This window comes from Etheostoma spectabile, chromosome 12 (genome assembly GCF_008692095.1).
Source record: "Etheostoma spectabile isolate EspeVRDwgs_2016 chromosome 12, UIUC_Espe_1.0, whole genome shotgun sequence".
NCBI lineage: Eukaryota > Metazoa > Chordata > Actinopteri > Perciformes > Percidae > Etheostoma > Etheostoma spectabile.
The window spans coordinates 14,017,147-14,031,272 of NC_045744.1; the positions used below are offsets into that span (position 1 = coordinate 14,017,147).

Sequence of the window (14,126 nt, forward strand, 5' to 3'; positions counted from 1 at the left end):
ATTTCTACAGAAAACATGCACACCACTTCCAGTTATTCCCCAGTTTTATGTTTCAGAGCTCCACATAGATATAGGAAGTGTAAGCTGAGGCCATACGCCCAAACTAACATGACCACAATCTGTGCCGCTCTGTCGAGTGTCAAAACATTTGATGTAAGCAAAACTCACACACATTAAAATAATACACTATATGAGGTGCGCATTAGTCTCTCACTATTTCTCTTTCTCAACTTCTTGGTCACAAAAAGGGACCTTCTGACAGGCTGTGTTACTGCAGATACACACCCACAATTGGTATACACATTAGCATGCATCTGCCTGAGCAGAAGGGGACTCAATATACACAGTCATAAAGACAGCCACAGATATACTCACAGCCACAGACACACACAGACACACACACACACACCTCACCATTGTCTGAAGGTGATGGTGGCTCTCTCTCATCCAGGTCATCAGCAGAAGACATGGTCCCAGTGGAGGGAGTCCTCGGCAACCGTCGTTTGAAGTCACCTGCACATATACATATAAAGGTCAGGACTTCTAATTGTAACAGTAAGGTTTTTATCACAGATTGGTAAAAGGACAATTTCCCAGTGCACTGCTGAGAACAGATAAGCTACAGTGCTTTACCCAAGTACATTTAGTGTTGAATAAGTCATAGCGTAGCACAGTGTGGCTAGTAGTTTCAGCTGTAGAGGGAAGTGCACTAAGTGTTGAGTAGTGTGTGGGTCTGGTGTACAATGAGGAACTTACACTAAAAAGATTATAGTAAGAAGAAATACATTATGAGCGCCTTCATCCTACTTTAGCTTTTTGATTTGAATACAGAACCTAAGCTAATTTGTCATTTCTGTTTTTATCTTCTTACTGTCTTTATTATCTTACTTAAAATATGATTTTTATCATCTTTCATCATTCATTATTCCCATCAAGTGGGATGATTTAGGTGTTTTTACAATATCATTTTGTGATCTTATCTGCACAAATGTCCATCTGCATGTGCAAATTAGACTCCACGTTTTTATAAATAACTTAAGTTCAATGGAAAATCCTCTTACCTGGACTGGCGGTGGGGGAGTCCATGGACCTCGACTCGCTGCTGCCCCCCGCACTCTCCGAGTCACTACACATCCCGCTCTGGCTCCCCTGACTACTGGAGGCCCAGGCTCTCTGTGTGACCTGGCTTTTCAGCGCTGCAAGAAAACATACAGACCATCAGTCACATTCAGACAAAATAACAACAAAGAAGTACAGATGAATGGCAGCTTCCCGTTTAGTGATATTCTTAGCGTCAGTTTCAGTTATTTTCAGAGACAAGTGCTCACACAGATATTTTAGACTCATGACAAGTAAGAAGCACACAACTGTTTTGATTTTAGTCCTGGTGCATTTCCATGACTCAGAACAGGGCAAGTCCCTGAAAGGTTCATAGAAGGATACAGTGTTTGGCTTGTGATCCTTTGAATTCACAATAATGCCCTTTATAACTGGGTGAGCACCTTGTGTGTCCGTACTGCTGCTGGACCTCGGCTCGCTGATCTTTGCAGCCCGGTGCAGGGGACTATCCACTTCGTCTCCGCTCATCACATCACCGGAGGTGATGGATGCCTGCGACAGGTTGCCATGGGAGGAATGAGTGCTGCCCACTGACCTTTTGTTGAACACAAACCTGGGGAAATAAAGTCAGTGTTTAAGGTTAAGTGTGATGACTTTACCAATAGGCAAGATTTATTTTGTCCCAAAGCTGAGTACTGTTGTGTTACACAATGTGTATTTGACAAAAGTGTATATTAACACCAGTGACTCAACCATTACTTCTCCACATACTGAGACTTTGGACTTTCATTTTCATCATGTTATCTGTTTTGCCAACACCCAGCACCAAGAAACTATGCATTTTGAATTACTTAGAGCAGAGTGGTATAATATATATATAAAATCTCTTTACTACACACACCTTTAGGATCTCAGTTGTATTTAGCAAGCAATTTTATTTCATTGGAGAAAACGTACCTTGTTTGAGGGCGTACATTTTTGTATATTACAGGCTAACCTAAGCTGTCTGGGGACCCAAGGTTTTTCTAATTTTCTAATTGCTAAAAGATGTTTATAAAAGTCAAGACGTCAACAATTGTTTGTCATGAGAAACTTCAAAGAATTTCCAGAAATGAAAGCTATGCATGGGCAAGACTAAGACCGAAAGAAAGGATTAGGAACAGAAACTGAAATTAGACCAGTCAGCAGACCACTGCAACATAAAATGCCACGTCAAACACATCAGTGGCTTCACACTAGTGGAAGTACAAACTTGCCTCAAGCAGTAAAATAGCATGCCATTTTTTTCAATCATTGTCAACACTTGACGTGATTTAAGCTTTACTGTACCTTATAGAGCTACAACATCATCATTACTCCTACTACTAACTTAGTACAAACAAAGTGAAGCATTTTTTACTTTCTTAGCGGTAACAAGTGTGTATGTGTGGGGGAAGCTGATTCTGCTTTGACAATAGTAGATTTTTTGGGACAGCTCTAACCCAGAGCCAAACTCTCACGCTCACAATCTCCCCTGCTGCATTCAGCCTGCTCCACAGATATTTCCTGAGGAAGGGCAACAAATTCAACGTGCATTCTCTCTCTCTCTCTCTCCTGAAAGAACTAGGCTATGAAGAACATCTGAATAGGACAGAGTTACTTACAGATATTTTGTAATACTCCCTTTAATCCTGAAACTATGAACTCAGCTGGACTTATTTAACACTGATTGTGTTTTGACTACAAGTACAATAAAACACAATAAAAGGAGTGAAGCAAGCAGGTTTCATTAGCTAATCACTGAAGATACTTGTACAAAGGTGAGAAGGAAGTCTGACTTTTAAAGGGGCTGATGTCCTGTTTTGCAAAATGTAATAAAGCCAACTTTCTTGTTACTTTCCAAACAATTTCATTACTATTATTCCTGAGTATAAATACAGATATTTTCAGTATCTTATTGTATATATGCACATTCCTTTATACCTGGTATTGTCAGAAGAGGTGGAGTCTAAGTGCATACGCTCTTTAGGCAGATTTTTGGGCAGGTTCCGGACGAACTCAGCGTAGCATTCACCCGGTTCGTACAACTTGGCACTCTCACTCAGTGCCTGGTAGTGGGCAGGGAGCGATACAGTCTGCGCCTGCTGCATCTGAAACCAGTTTACTGTCACCTAAAGAGTGACAGATCATTTAATAAAGATGAATCATCCGTTTTCTCAATTCTGTGGACACAATTTGACTACCCACTCCAATCAAAACAATATGTACAGCGTATGTCAAATAGCTTGGTGTGGTTTTGTCAGCTCATACATGCCTTAACTTAGATTACCCAAGCAAATTTTTTTAACTTGACTTTCTATGCAACCTTAAAATTCATGTAATTAAATTTATAATGCATTGTACATGTAAAGTATTTATGTTAAAAAAAACTTTATTTATACAGCCATTTCAGCAACAAGGCAATTCAAAGTGCTTTACATAATAACTAAATGTTATTGAACAGTCCAGTTTCCTTGCTTGTTAGCTGACTGTTAATATCCTAATAATGTACTGTCCACTCACAGCTTTAAGTGTGAGGTCACACTGGAAGACCATCTCTCGGATCTGTGCGAGGATGGTGCTCTTGGCGTTGGTCAGATCCATCCTCCTGACGCCTGCGTCAGCCATACAGCTCTGGTACTGGTCCTGGGCCTCCTCCGCCTGACCACAACAATGGATACAGAAAATAGTGTGAGCAGGAGTACTATAAAATGCCAAATAATAAGATAAATACAGTAAGTGTGCATGAATTCAACTACAATGTACTGCTGCAAAGACAATTTTGGCGGTTTTAGAGATACATGCCAATATAAATTGCCCAGGTGTGGTAAACCGCACCTATCAGGTGCTCTGAGTAGGCTGAATTATTCTAAGATAATTATCATACCAATTATTTCCCCTTAACTTCTCCCCTGCCTACCTTCTGCAGAGCCTCCTCTTCCAGCTTCCTCTTCTTCTCCAGCTGTTTGTTACCAGCATTAGACTGCTCCTCCTGGGAGCGGTTGGTAGATGAGTGGGCTTTCTGGTACTCCTCTCTCCTCTGGGCCTTCAGCACGCGTGCCTTACGCAAGGCTGCATCTGCCTCTTGCTGCCAAAACCACACAAGATGCACCACAAAAGCCCATGTGATTCAAATGTGACATAGGTGCGCAACAGTTAGTATAAATATAATCTGGCATGCTTTTGTGGTTGATTAGTCTTGTATGTGAAGTGACAGTATGGGCATTGAGAAATAGTGAAATTATGAAACAAAGAGAGCAAAACAGAAAAAATACTTGTTTGTCATTACCGTTCCAAAAAGCATATTCTTGTACAGTATATCACTGATGATGAACATTTTAAATCTATTTTGTGCTTTTGCCAAATTGTATTCCATGAAGTTAGCAATACTGACAACATTGTAACATGTACTGTGGGTTGCTGCTTTGTCTGTAATGCACAAAGGAAGACAGGTTGCATTTTTATTGAGTGTGTGTTGAAACAGGAACTCATTAGGTACCATTTTCTTTTGCTCCCTCTGCCACTGCTCTTTGATGTCTTTCCTCAACTTGTCGAGTTCATTTTTACGAGCCAGAAGAGGCTGAAAAAAGATGGAAGTTTAACAATTACACTGAGAAACAACATTTTAAAAGACCTCAAAAGAATAATATTATTTTCAAAACCTTTAAGTGTGTTATCTATATCAGAGATGATTGTTTCCTGATCAGCAAGTACTGCTACCAAATTTTACTACTGACTAGAGCATCACAGGAAGGTTTCCTAAAGTCTTCGGCAAGAGAATAGTGGGATAACAAGAAATACAAATAAAGATAACAAATTAAAAGAATTACTGACTTGAATGTGTCCTTGAAAAAAATGGCCCTTGTTGTACTTTAAGAGTGCTACATTTTGCACAGGAGGCACAGTATTTCCCTGTGGAGGTCTGTTATTTATGTGCACTCTAAATGTGCCTTCATCATACCTCTGCTCCATGAGACTTTTTTTTTTCTTTGCCTGTGAAATGCTGACATGAATCCAAGATTATAATTCTTCCTTGTCAGAAACTAACTAGTTTAAAGTCAGACGTAAGGTAACAGACATAAGTGCCCTATGTCCACTCTACTTCTTCTTGTCACTCTTACCTGTATGAATTTATTCGTCTGAAGAGCCAGTGCAGTTTGAATAAATAGCTGTTTGTATTCAATTTCGTTCTTGAATGTGGAAACGTAGATATCACTGAATGGCATGTAGTCCTTAGAAAAATGAAGAAATTAACAACGGAAAAACTATTACATTAGAATATTTATTTGAATAAAGACATCAGGTTAACAGTTCTATAAGAATTTCATTATAAATAAATTAATTAATATAAAAAGGCTTTTCTGTTACCTGTTGACTGGCCAGTGTCTTAGCAGACTCAGCCATTTTGGCATAACTTTTGGCATACTCAATATCTGAAAGACAAATAGTTGTACAAAACAATTATTCATGTCTGTAATCACTGTCAAATAATGATTGGGTATTTTTGGGGATAAAAGCATGCTACGTACTTTAACTAATTACATAATGCTGATCCAAAACAAACATAACACAACCTCAATTAACAGCCAAAAGGCTATTAATGACTCAGGGGTCTTTTTGCACAACGTTGCTTCAGTCCTGGGCCAAATAAAAATTAACTCTTTGTCTTTTTTAAACTGCACTCTAACATAAGATGAGTGAATGTGTAGCAGATCTATATCTACTATAATGTCCCAATGCAGTAACCTTCTGTTTTTCAACCCAGTGCACTGTCAACAGTCTCAAAATCTCACCCATAGCCAGTCGTTTATCCATCCAGGCCAGAAGATCTTTGATATACTTGGACCAGGTCTTGGCGTAGAGCAGAGCAGACTCCACCCCGCTTTCATTCTTCAGCAGGGTCAAGTCAACTTCTTCCTCCCGTGGCAACGCCACCTCTGGGCCTAAGGAGACAGCAGAGGAGACACATATCAAAATAAAGTAAATCAAAACACAGAGTATCAAGAAAATGGCAAAGTGTTGGATTGATGTGTCGCAGTTCTGCTATCACAACAGACCGGTTGTGTGTGTGGTGTGTGTGTGTGTGTGTGTGTGTGTGTGTGGTGGTGTGGGTGGGGGGGGGGGGGGGGGGGGGGGGGTGGGGGGGTACATTTAGGTAAAGTTGACAGTGTAGGAGGATATGAAAGTACTGGGCATCTTTTCAAATAGTCCAGCATCATTAGTTTTGTTTTACTGGTTACACTGTGTTGCACCTCTCCAAAGCCACGAACCCCATGTGTTTCCCATCCCACATGGAACTACTCCTAAACAGGCAAGGAATGCCAGATATGTGGACAGAGAGAGGAAAACGAGCAGCTAGTTTAAAAAAAAAGCAGCAGAAATAACAGGGGTGGAAGCAGAGGGTTAGGGCGGGTCTACCTCAGGCATTCAAGAGTCTGGGGCTTAAATCACTCAGCTTACTCACAAGCTGACTCTCCGGACTGCCCTGGGCTAAAAGCAACCGTTAAATGCCTTGTAAAGCAGACATTATACCTATTACTATTCAGGATTAATTTATTTTAAACCCACGTTACTCAATGTACATGATCGAATGTGAAAAACACTTACCCACAAGGTCACTTTTCTCCAAAACGTATTCCTCAGGAACCACAGAGACATTGTCAAAAGACTGTGAAAAAGACATTTCAGATTATAAGGAGGGAATAGCAGACATACAATCAAAGTCAGACATCAGAAGCAGCTGGGTTTTCAACACCCCAATTAAGTACAGAAAGCAAGTCTTTAAGTTTTTTTTCTTCTTATTTCAAATGGAGGCGTAGTAAAATTACTGCTTTAAGTGCACCCTTTTGAAAACTGTCATGTTTGAAAACAAAGCTTTAAAAAAGAAAAAAGAAATATGGGGCCTGTCTGCCCTGAAGACTGGGAAAAGTAAAGATGGTGTCTCACCCTGCTTCTCCTGGTCTGGGGGATCCCCAACCCTGAGCTGCTGTCTACATCGCCCATAAGGAAGTCAGAAACTCTGAGGGGAAGATGTGTAGATGTATGTCAAAAGTACAGTTTGACATGGTCAAAATTGCAATCTATTCAGTAATAGGGCTTGAGAAATGCAACTGCAAAGTATGTGGTTGATAACTCCGATGAAATAAACGAAAAGCAGAACTACAATTCAAAAACATAGGACAATTAATTCAATCAAGTCAGCTCTGCCCTTCTTACGCACAAAAAGTAATACAAATCTAGCGGTGGTGAAAACGTATACAAACATTGTACTCACACATTGCCAAATGTGAATGCCAAAGTGTCAATGGATGTGTGTATCTCGCCAAATATAGCTTTTGTGTTTTCTGGGTTCACTTCCTTGAAGTTAAGGCCTGTGGAGAGAGATAAAACACACAAGAACTTTAGCCAAAATTAAATTGTATAACAGACGGGCGCCCAGATAGCTCAATTGGTAGAGCGGGTGCCTATATTTAGAGGTTTACTCTTCGATGCAGCGGGCCTGGGTTTGACTCCAACCTGCGGCCCTTTGCTGCATGTCATTCCCCCTCTTTCAGGTCTTCAGCTGTCCTGTCAAAAAGGAAGGCTTAAAATGCCCCCCCCTCAAAAAAAAGAAAGAAAAAAAAAATGTATTTGCTGGATGATGAGGTCCCACCAATATAATTAACTCATGGACACAAGATCAAAATAGATTAAAAACCATGCATGTCATTTGCTTCAATGCATTGTTTTTCTCTTCTTTTCTTTTTACAATCATGATTAATAGAGCCCATAGTTAACTGTGTGGGGGAGCAGTTTATCGCCTCTACAAGATGTTTCAAGTAAATGTTGACAATGTCCTCGACGACACACAAAAAAAACCCGAGTGGTTACACAGGTTCAAGAGTCTTAAAGACAACACTATGAAAACCACAACTGTGTACAGAACTGTGTCTCCCAACCAAATGAGAAATGCCTTCTTATGTACAGCTTCAAAGAACTTTACGGATGTGTTTTAAGAATATTAAAAAAAAAAATTCTTCCCTTCGTTCCAGTGTGTTATTATCCGTAGACCATCTTCCATGTTGGTCTTGCACATAAAAGGCAATCCATCATACACATTCTGTACTTTGAGATCTATTGACAGCAAGACGTCCACCTATTTTAGAACCGCAAGGCCATCCAAGCATGATAAATCTTCGAGAATGTGTGCACAGAGCTTTCCTTGTCAGGGAACGGTTTCCTCAGCAAGAAGACATTTGCAGAGAGGAATCAGAGGAACTAAAGACATAGTGAAATCCGACTAAACTGAGTACTTCCTGTCTGCCCGCAACAGGAAACACTCACACAGCTTGAGTTTTGTGACATGTAACGCTAAACAAAACTTTGACAACTCTTACCTTTTTTTCTCTGTTACCTCGCATTATTATCGAGTAGCTGAGACCAGAAAAAAAAACAGTTCCAGTGTCCAGTCTGCTTTCTTGTTTTTGTGCTTCCATTTTCTCTTCATGACAACAAATTCAATCCATGTCAGTGGTGGTTGGGTAATTGTAACTTTCCCACCAATGACGAAGCATAAAAAGGTCATGGCATCCTGGAATGGGGAAGCAACCCCACAACCTAGGGAGAGAGGGAGACGGCGAGGTGCGAGCCTCCCTGCCGTGCACCTCCCTGGTCCTGAATGCTAGAGTACAACTCTGCGCTGACTTCTTCCTCAGGACATCCTGTGGGTCTCATAACAACGATTCCAGAGCTCTGCCCCCCTTGTCACGATTGAAATATGGAAACTGCATCATTAAAGTACAGGGGTCATTGTTTTCTGACAGTTGAGCCGTAACTGGGACAATTAGACCATAAAAATGTGTTTAGTGAGTTAAAAGCATGTCTGATAAATTTTCTTATGGTTCTGGCTTGACATAACTTGATTTCTCTGGTGGGATGGGACATTAAAATACTCAAATATAATAGATTTATAAGATTTTAGATTAATAAAGGCAAACTAAAAGACAATAACCAATAAAAAGAGTGTCCATTATGAACATGCTTTACTTAGATTAAATAATTCTAAAATGGATTTATCTGCATAGAGAAAGAAAAGTGCCTTTAGCATACAAGATTGCCCTGCAGTCCCTCAGTAGGAGGAAAAAGTAACACTGTGACCAGGCAGTAGGGCTGCACGACATGAAGAAAATATCTAATTGTCATTATTTCGACTAATATTGCAATTGCGACATGATTCACAATATTGATAGGAATGATCATGTTTGTATCATTATTTTCATTTTCAATGACTAGTATTAAATCTTAAAAGATTAAAATTTTTAGCAAGGATCTGTCCCAAATTAAGATGTTTTCTGTAGTCTGTAGGACAGGATAGCCTGAGACGTCTCTGCAGCACCAAAATAATCATTCAGAATGGTTTGACACATATTTTGCCTTTAACAAATATTGGTTTGAACTGGTTTGAACCAATGACTTTGAAATGATCATATCTTTGATGACATAAACAGAGAGGAAGTACGGACAACATAACAATAGCTGTCTCTGTCTAACATGACATTGCATTGAACGGCTGAGTGGAGCTAAACATGTTCTCTACATTTTCTGGTTAATGAAAAAGAGTGGTAAAAAACAATAGTAGGAGAATAGTTTGAGTGGATAACAAGTAAAAGTAACTGGCATTCCAAACTAGTTCGACAACCATGTGTTTGGAGACGGTGGGAGGAGGACTTTTTTCTAGTAAAGTCTGGCAGCTGTCCAAATGCCCCAGGTGTCATGAGCATCAAAGAACAACATGAGTGAGGAGACGACACACTCTGAAGGCATGGAGACGCACAAGGCCTGTTATCATCCAAACCTTTGAGTCCTCATCTCTGATGTCTCACTGATTCATTCCTCTTTCAGCCTCTCCTTTTCAGTCCTCCACTGACTGTGTATTGAGTTACCTACTGGCCATTAGGGATGGTCCAGCCAGGGTGTGCGTTGGCACCCCTTGTGGGACAGGCAAATTTCCAAGTTTCCACTTGTCAACTAGATATGCAACTACTGTATTTACGATAAGATTCAATAACAGGGCTTTCCTTATTAAATAGCAACGATGGCACGCTGCACTGCTATACCGACTGTACAGTATCACCATCATTCTAAGTCCACCGGGTCTGTGCTGTGTTCAGGCTGTGCCGCAGTTTTGTTCTGCCCTCCGTCTTGTGCCATACCACGCTTGCATTCCAGACTCATAGATTTTAAAGTCTCTACAAGTACTTGAAAGAACAATTGGGTGTTTATTAGCTTGTATCTGCCTTCAACTCCAAGCACTCCTGCAATTAAACTCCATGCCTTCTCTGTTCTGGCGTCATCCTTATAAAAAGGATCTGTGATGTCTATTATGTTTTACCACCTCCGAGATAAATCTCTCGTCTCTGTGGTTTTGTAGAGGAGACATAGAGGAGACATGACAGGAGACTAGATGCTGTAGCTTTTTCACTTTCTGCCTGGCTGTTCAAAAGCCAAGCGGCTCGCAGGAAACTATACCTGGCGCAAAATTTTAGCAAAGAGCGGCTTCACTTCTGTGACACTGGTGGTGGAATATCAAGCATTGACTTGAATGGCCGCGGTTGCTGGGGTTGCAGCGCAGACTGGCCTGGTGGAAAATATGTTTATGCATATTTTTGTGCAATTGTAGCTTACAATATAGTAAATATCTTGGCAATACTCTTTTCTAAACCACGTCCCCCTGCCCACAAAAGTTGGTAAAACCTAGATTGAGTGATAGTACTTTGTATTTAGGGATGAATCAATCCAATTATTCTCTTTCAATAAAGATTACAATACGTCAGTTCTGCTCATACTGAAGCTACATCCACAATTTTTGTTTAAAAATTTCTGATACGGAGCCTAAATGCTTGTGTGGCTGTTTCTGTTTCCAAACATGCTTTTCTTAAATTTAACAAAATCTACATAGAGACAGACAAATGACTTTTGACATACACTAAGGGTGCTCCAATTGATCGGTCACTGATTGTTATGACAGGTCTCCATAAAGGCCGATCAGATCGGCCGATCAGCTGATGCACTACTTGTGAGAAAAATTGTTACTACTACTGAAAAAATGTCTGCAGTGATAGAAAGGGCATTTTTTAGATTTTGAGCTAGGACAAAAGCTAAACAATTACTGATATGTTCTCTAAACATGTGTGACTGTTATGTCACGTCTTCTATTTTCAGTTCATTACAGCAAGAGGACAAGCCTAAAATACTTTACACCTCATGCCTTTTTATCTTGACATCCCGAGATGTGTGATTTTGTTTTCTTTGGTCTGCACTTTACATTTAAGTACACTTTAAGTTTGTGTAAATTAACAATGACAGTTTTTTTGTAATTTATTTCGAAACGAGGCTTATTTGTTAAGCTCTAAGCTGTTTAAGGTGTGTTTCTAACAGAGGAAGTAGAATGTTGAACTTTTCCTGTCAATAAAAGTAAACAGTTGACAATTCCCAATATATTATCTTCTGTTAATTTTAATGCATTGTTGTTAAGACTATTTATATAATTGAATGAATTAATTAATATATGATAAATATGTGACATGATTAATAGAAGGCTTCAAATAGACCCGGTGACTGGTGATCTGTATCAACCAATACTGCTTTCAGCAATCAGTGATCTGCCCCAAAAATCCTGATCAGAGCACCCTTAACATATACGACTGACTGCAGTAAACAAATACACTCTGTCAGCTTCAAGCATCTTACCTAGAAAAAAAGAGGACAGTGCAGAGAAATATTTCCAATAAGTTGCAAAAGTTGACACTTTTATTGCAGTTTCCTGCAGTTTTTGATCTGGTGTATTGGATTGGTGAATCACTATTTGTACCATCAAAAAGTAATTTTATAGTACTATAAACATTTTGGAATTTTAGGAAACCCCTAAAGTATACCATTAAGGTTTTACTGGGCTTCAAAGAAACTGTCGTCTTCGAGGAAAAAGAACGTGCGTGTCACAACATGGTGTCATTTTCCAATCCGTCACTGTCTGTCCTGTTATAAAAGTTAGTCTAAAAAATGCCAATAATTCCTTTGTCCAATCTACAACTGGATCTCATTTGTTTCCTCTTTGCATTCTAAACATTGTCAAAGCACTACTCCATGGACTACAAATGCAGACATGCATTGTTAAGGAGTAGGTGACAACTCAGATATCAAGATAGGGTCGCTGAGCTGTCAGACAACCACACACCTCATGAAAAGGGGAAAAGAATGGAGACACGTGGATGTGCTTGATTAACCAGCAGACTACCAAGGGGCCTCTACAGTCGCTGACATATGGAATGCAAATTACAGTCATGTAGAGATTCTTGTGTGCAAGTCGAATGAAGAAATACTCTTGCAGTGGATCGCATTTCTAGCAGCTCTCATTAGTCCTTTTGTTTGTATTCATTCAGGAGATGGAAAAAAAAATTGGTTGCTGAAGTCATACAGTGACATTTTAGAAACAAATCTCCAACTCTTTTTTTTAGCCAACTCTAAACAAGAACAGAAGAATGAAATATTACTGCAGGGTATTTCCCACCCTAGTCTGGAAGACTCACTGACGTGACCTAGCCTGAACCAGTAATGCAACAATGAAATTTCATGCCAAGATATCTGGGCATCATCTAGGCAGCTGCGTGTTTTTACCTGTATGTCTGTGTTCGTCCATGAATGCCAGTGAGTTACTACTGACCTTTGACCCTGGCAATGACCGTGCCAGCGGCTCCAAGGATGTCCACTGAGTTGAGGGTCTGGTGTTTGCTGATGACAGCCTTGAGGACGCGGAGTAACTCTGCCAAACGTTCCTGCACCACCTCCTGAAGACCTTCCAGATTCTCTGGTGAAAAAAGAGAGAATGCATGTAAATTAGCCAGGTTAAGTCATGTAAGTATGAAGGCCTTGACAAGGCTAACAATAGTTAAATTAAACCCGATTACCCAATGCACAGTTTGAAATCACACATTTTGATCTGTTAGTCAAAGTTACCACCATCACACTACTTTGAGTCACAGGTTAGCCAGTGTCAGATTAATTCCTGGCATTCCATTTGTCTTAGCCAAACCCATTACGTGGCAAATGGGCCTACAAATTCATTTTGAAACAATGGAACTTTGTCATCTTTTGGCTAATCAAAACAATTTCCCACAGGGCAATCAATACAGTACATATTATGTTTTGCTTGATCTGTGTGCATTGTTGTGACTCCAGATGAAGTGGCAGATGGTTGTGGTTGAGAGACAGTGACTAATGCAGTTGCTGCAGCATCAAACTACAGTGATGAAACTTCTTTTCTGCTTCCTCCAGGCAGACAGTGACACCACGCACAACGGAAAGGGCTTGTCTATGTAAACAGGTCACACTGTCAGTTACAACATTCTCACACAGGTAGAGTTGATGAATACAGAAATGATGACGTGCTTTTTTGTGCTTTTGTGGTCACAACTCGAGACAAAGTCAAACTTGTACTTTAGAGAAACATGCCAGTAAACAGAAAAGCAACTGTGTCTTTCAAATTCTTAGAGTCCTGGTAGGGTTAAGTGTTACCACTAGATTTCATCTTTATTTATTCAACTTTTTACTGCTTAAGCACTGAATAAATACAACTGCGGTACAGAGTCTGAGTTTCTGTATGACAATACTAAATTAGGATGAAGAAATAAAACGTTAGAGGTGACTAAAGTGGCACACATGTTAGCTGTTATGCAAGCATACTTTTTTCTGCAGCAATCAGCTAACCATTTGAGCGGCAAAAAAAACTTCAGGGAGATCTTACATTTTTCTCCGTTACCAGTGAGGTTTCCAAAAAATTACACTTGAGGATGAACAGAATGTGAAAAATGCTTTTTGATGACATGCATCGCTTTATTTTGCAAACCACATTGCATTCTGCTATGAAAAGCATGCCTTTCCTGTAGAACCACCCAAAACAGTGAGGAGTAGTACACCACACCTCTGTATTTATGTGTTTTAATGAATTATCTTCTTCTCAACTTTTTAGGTCCTTTGTATTTATTTTTTCCAGAGCATTCTTACAGAACTTTTCA

At 39.8% G+C, this 14,126-nt stretch overlaps 1 protein-coding gene across 2 annotated transcripts in view; it reads right to left on the bottom strand.

Moving 5' to 3' along the window:
• Positions 1-14,126, bottom strand: part of LOC116698817 (rho GTPase-activating protein 29) — a 30,129-nt gene that overhangs the window by 5,762 nt on the left and 10,241 nt on the right. Inside the window, exons 3-16 of one of the 2 annotated variants that reach the window (XM_032531003.1) lie at positions 12,776-12,919; positions 7,352-7,448; positions 7,024-7,096; positions 6,685-6,745; positions 5,871-6,020; positions 5,446-5,510; positions 5,199-5,309; positions 4,577-4,657; positions 3,998-4,165; positions 3,601-3,738; positions 3,022-3,209; positions 1,503-1,672; positions 1,062-1,196; positions 415-513 (exon numbers count right to left, since the gene is read on the bottom strand). In XM_032531003.1, the coding sequence (XP_032386894.1) occupies positions 415-513; positions 1,062-1,196; positions 1,503-1,672; positions 3,022-3,209; positions 3,601-3,738; positions 3,998-4,165; positions 4,577-4,657; positions 5,199-5,309; positions 5,446-5,510; positions 5,871-6,020; positions 6,685-6,745; positions 7,024-7,096; positions 7,352-7,448; positions 12,776-12,919 (1,680 nt within the window). Of the gene's footprint in view, positions 1-414; positions 514-1,061; positions 1,197-1,502; positions 1,673-3,021; positions 3,210-3,600; positions 3,739-3,997; positions 4,166-4,576; positions 4,658-5,198; positions 5,310-5,445; positions 5,511-5,870; positions 6,021-6,684; positions 6,746-7,023; positions 7,097-7,351; positions 7,449-8,453; positions 8,737-12,775; positions 12,920-14,126 lie in introns of those variants that run through there. The other variant, XM_032531004.1, reaches the window with a different exon arrangement.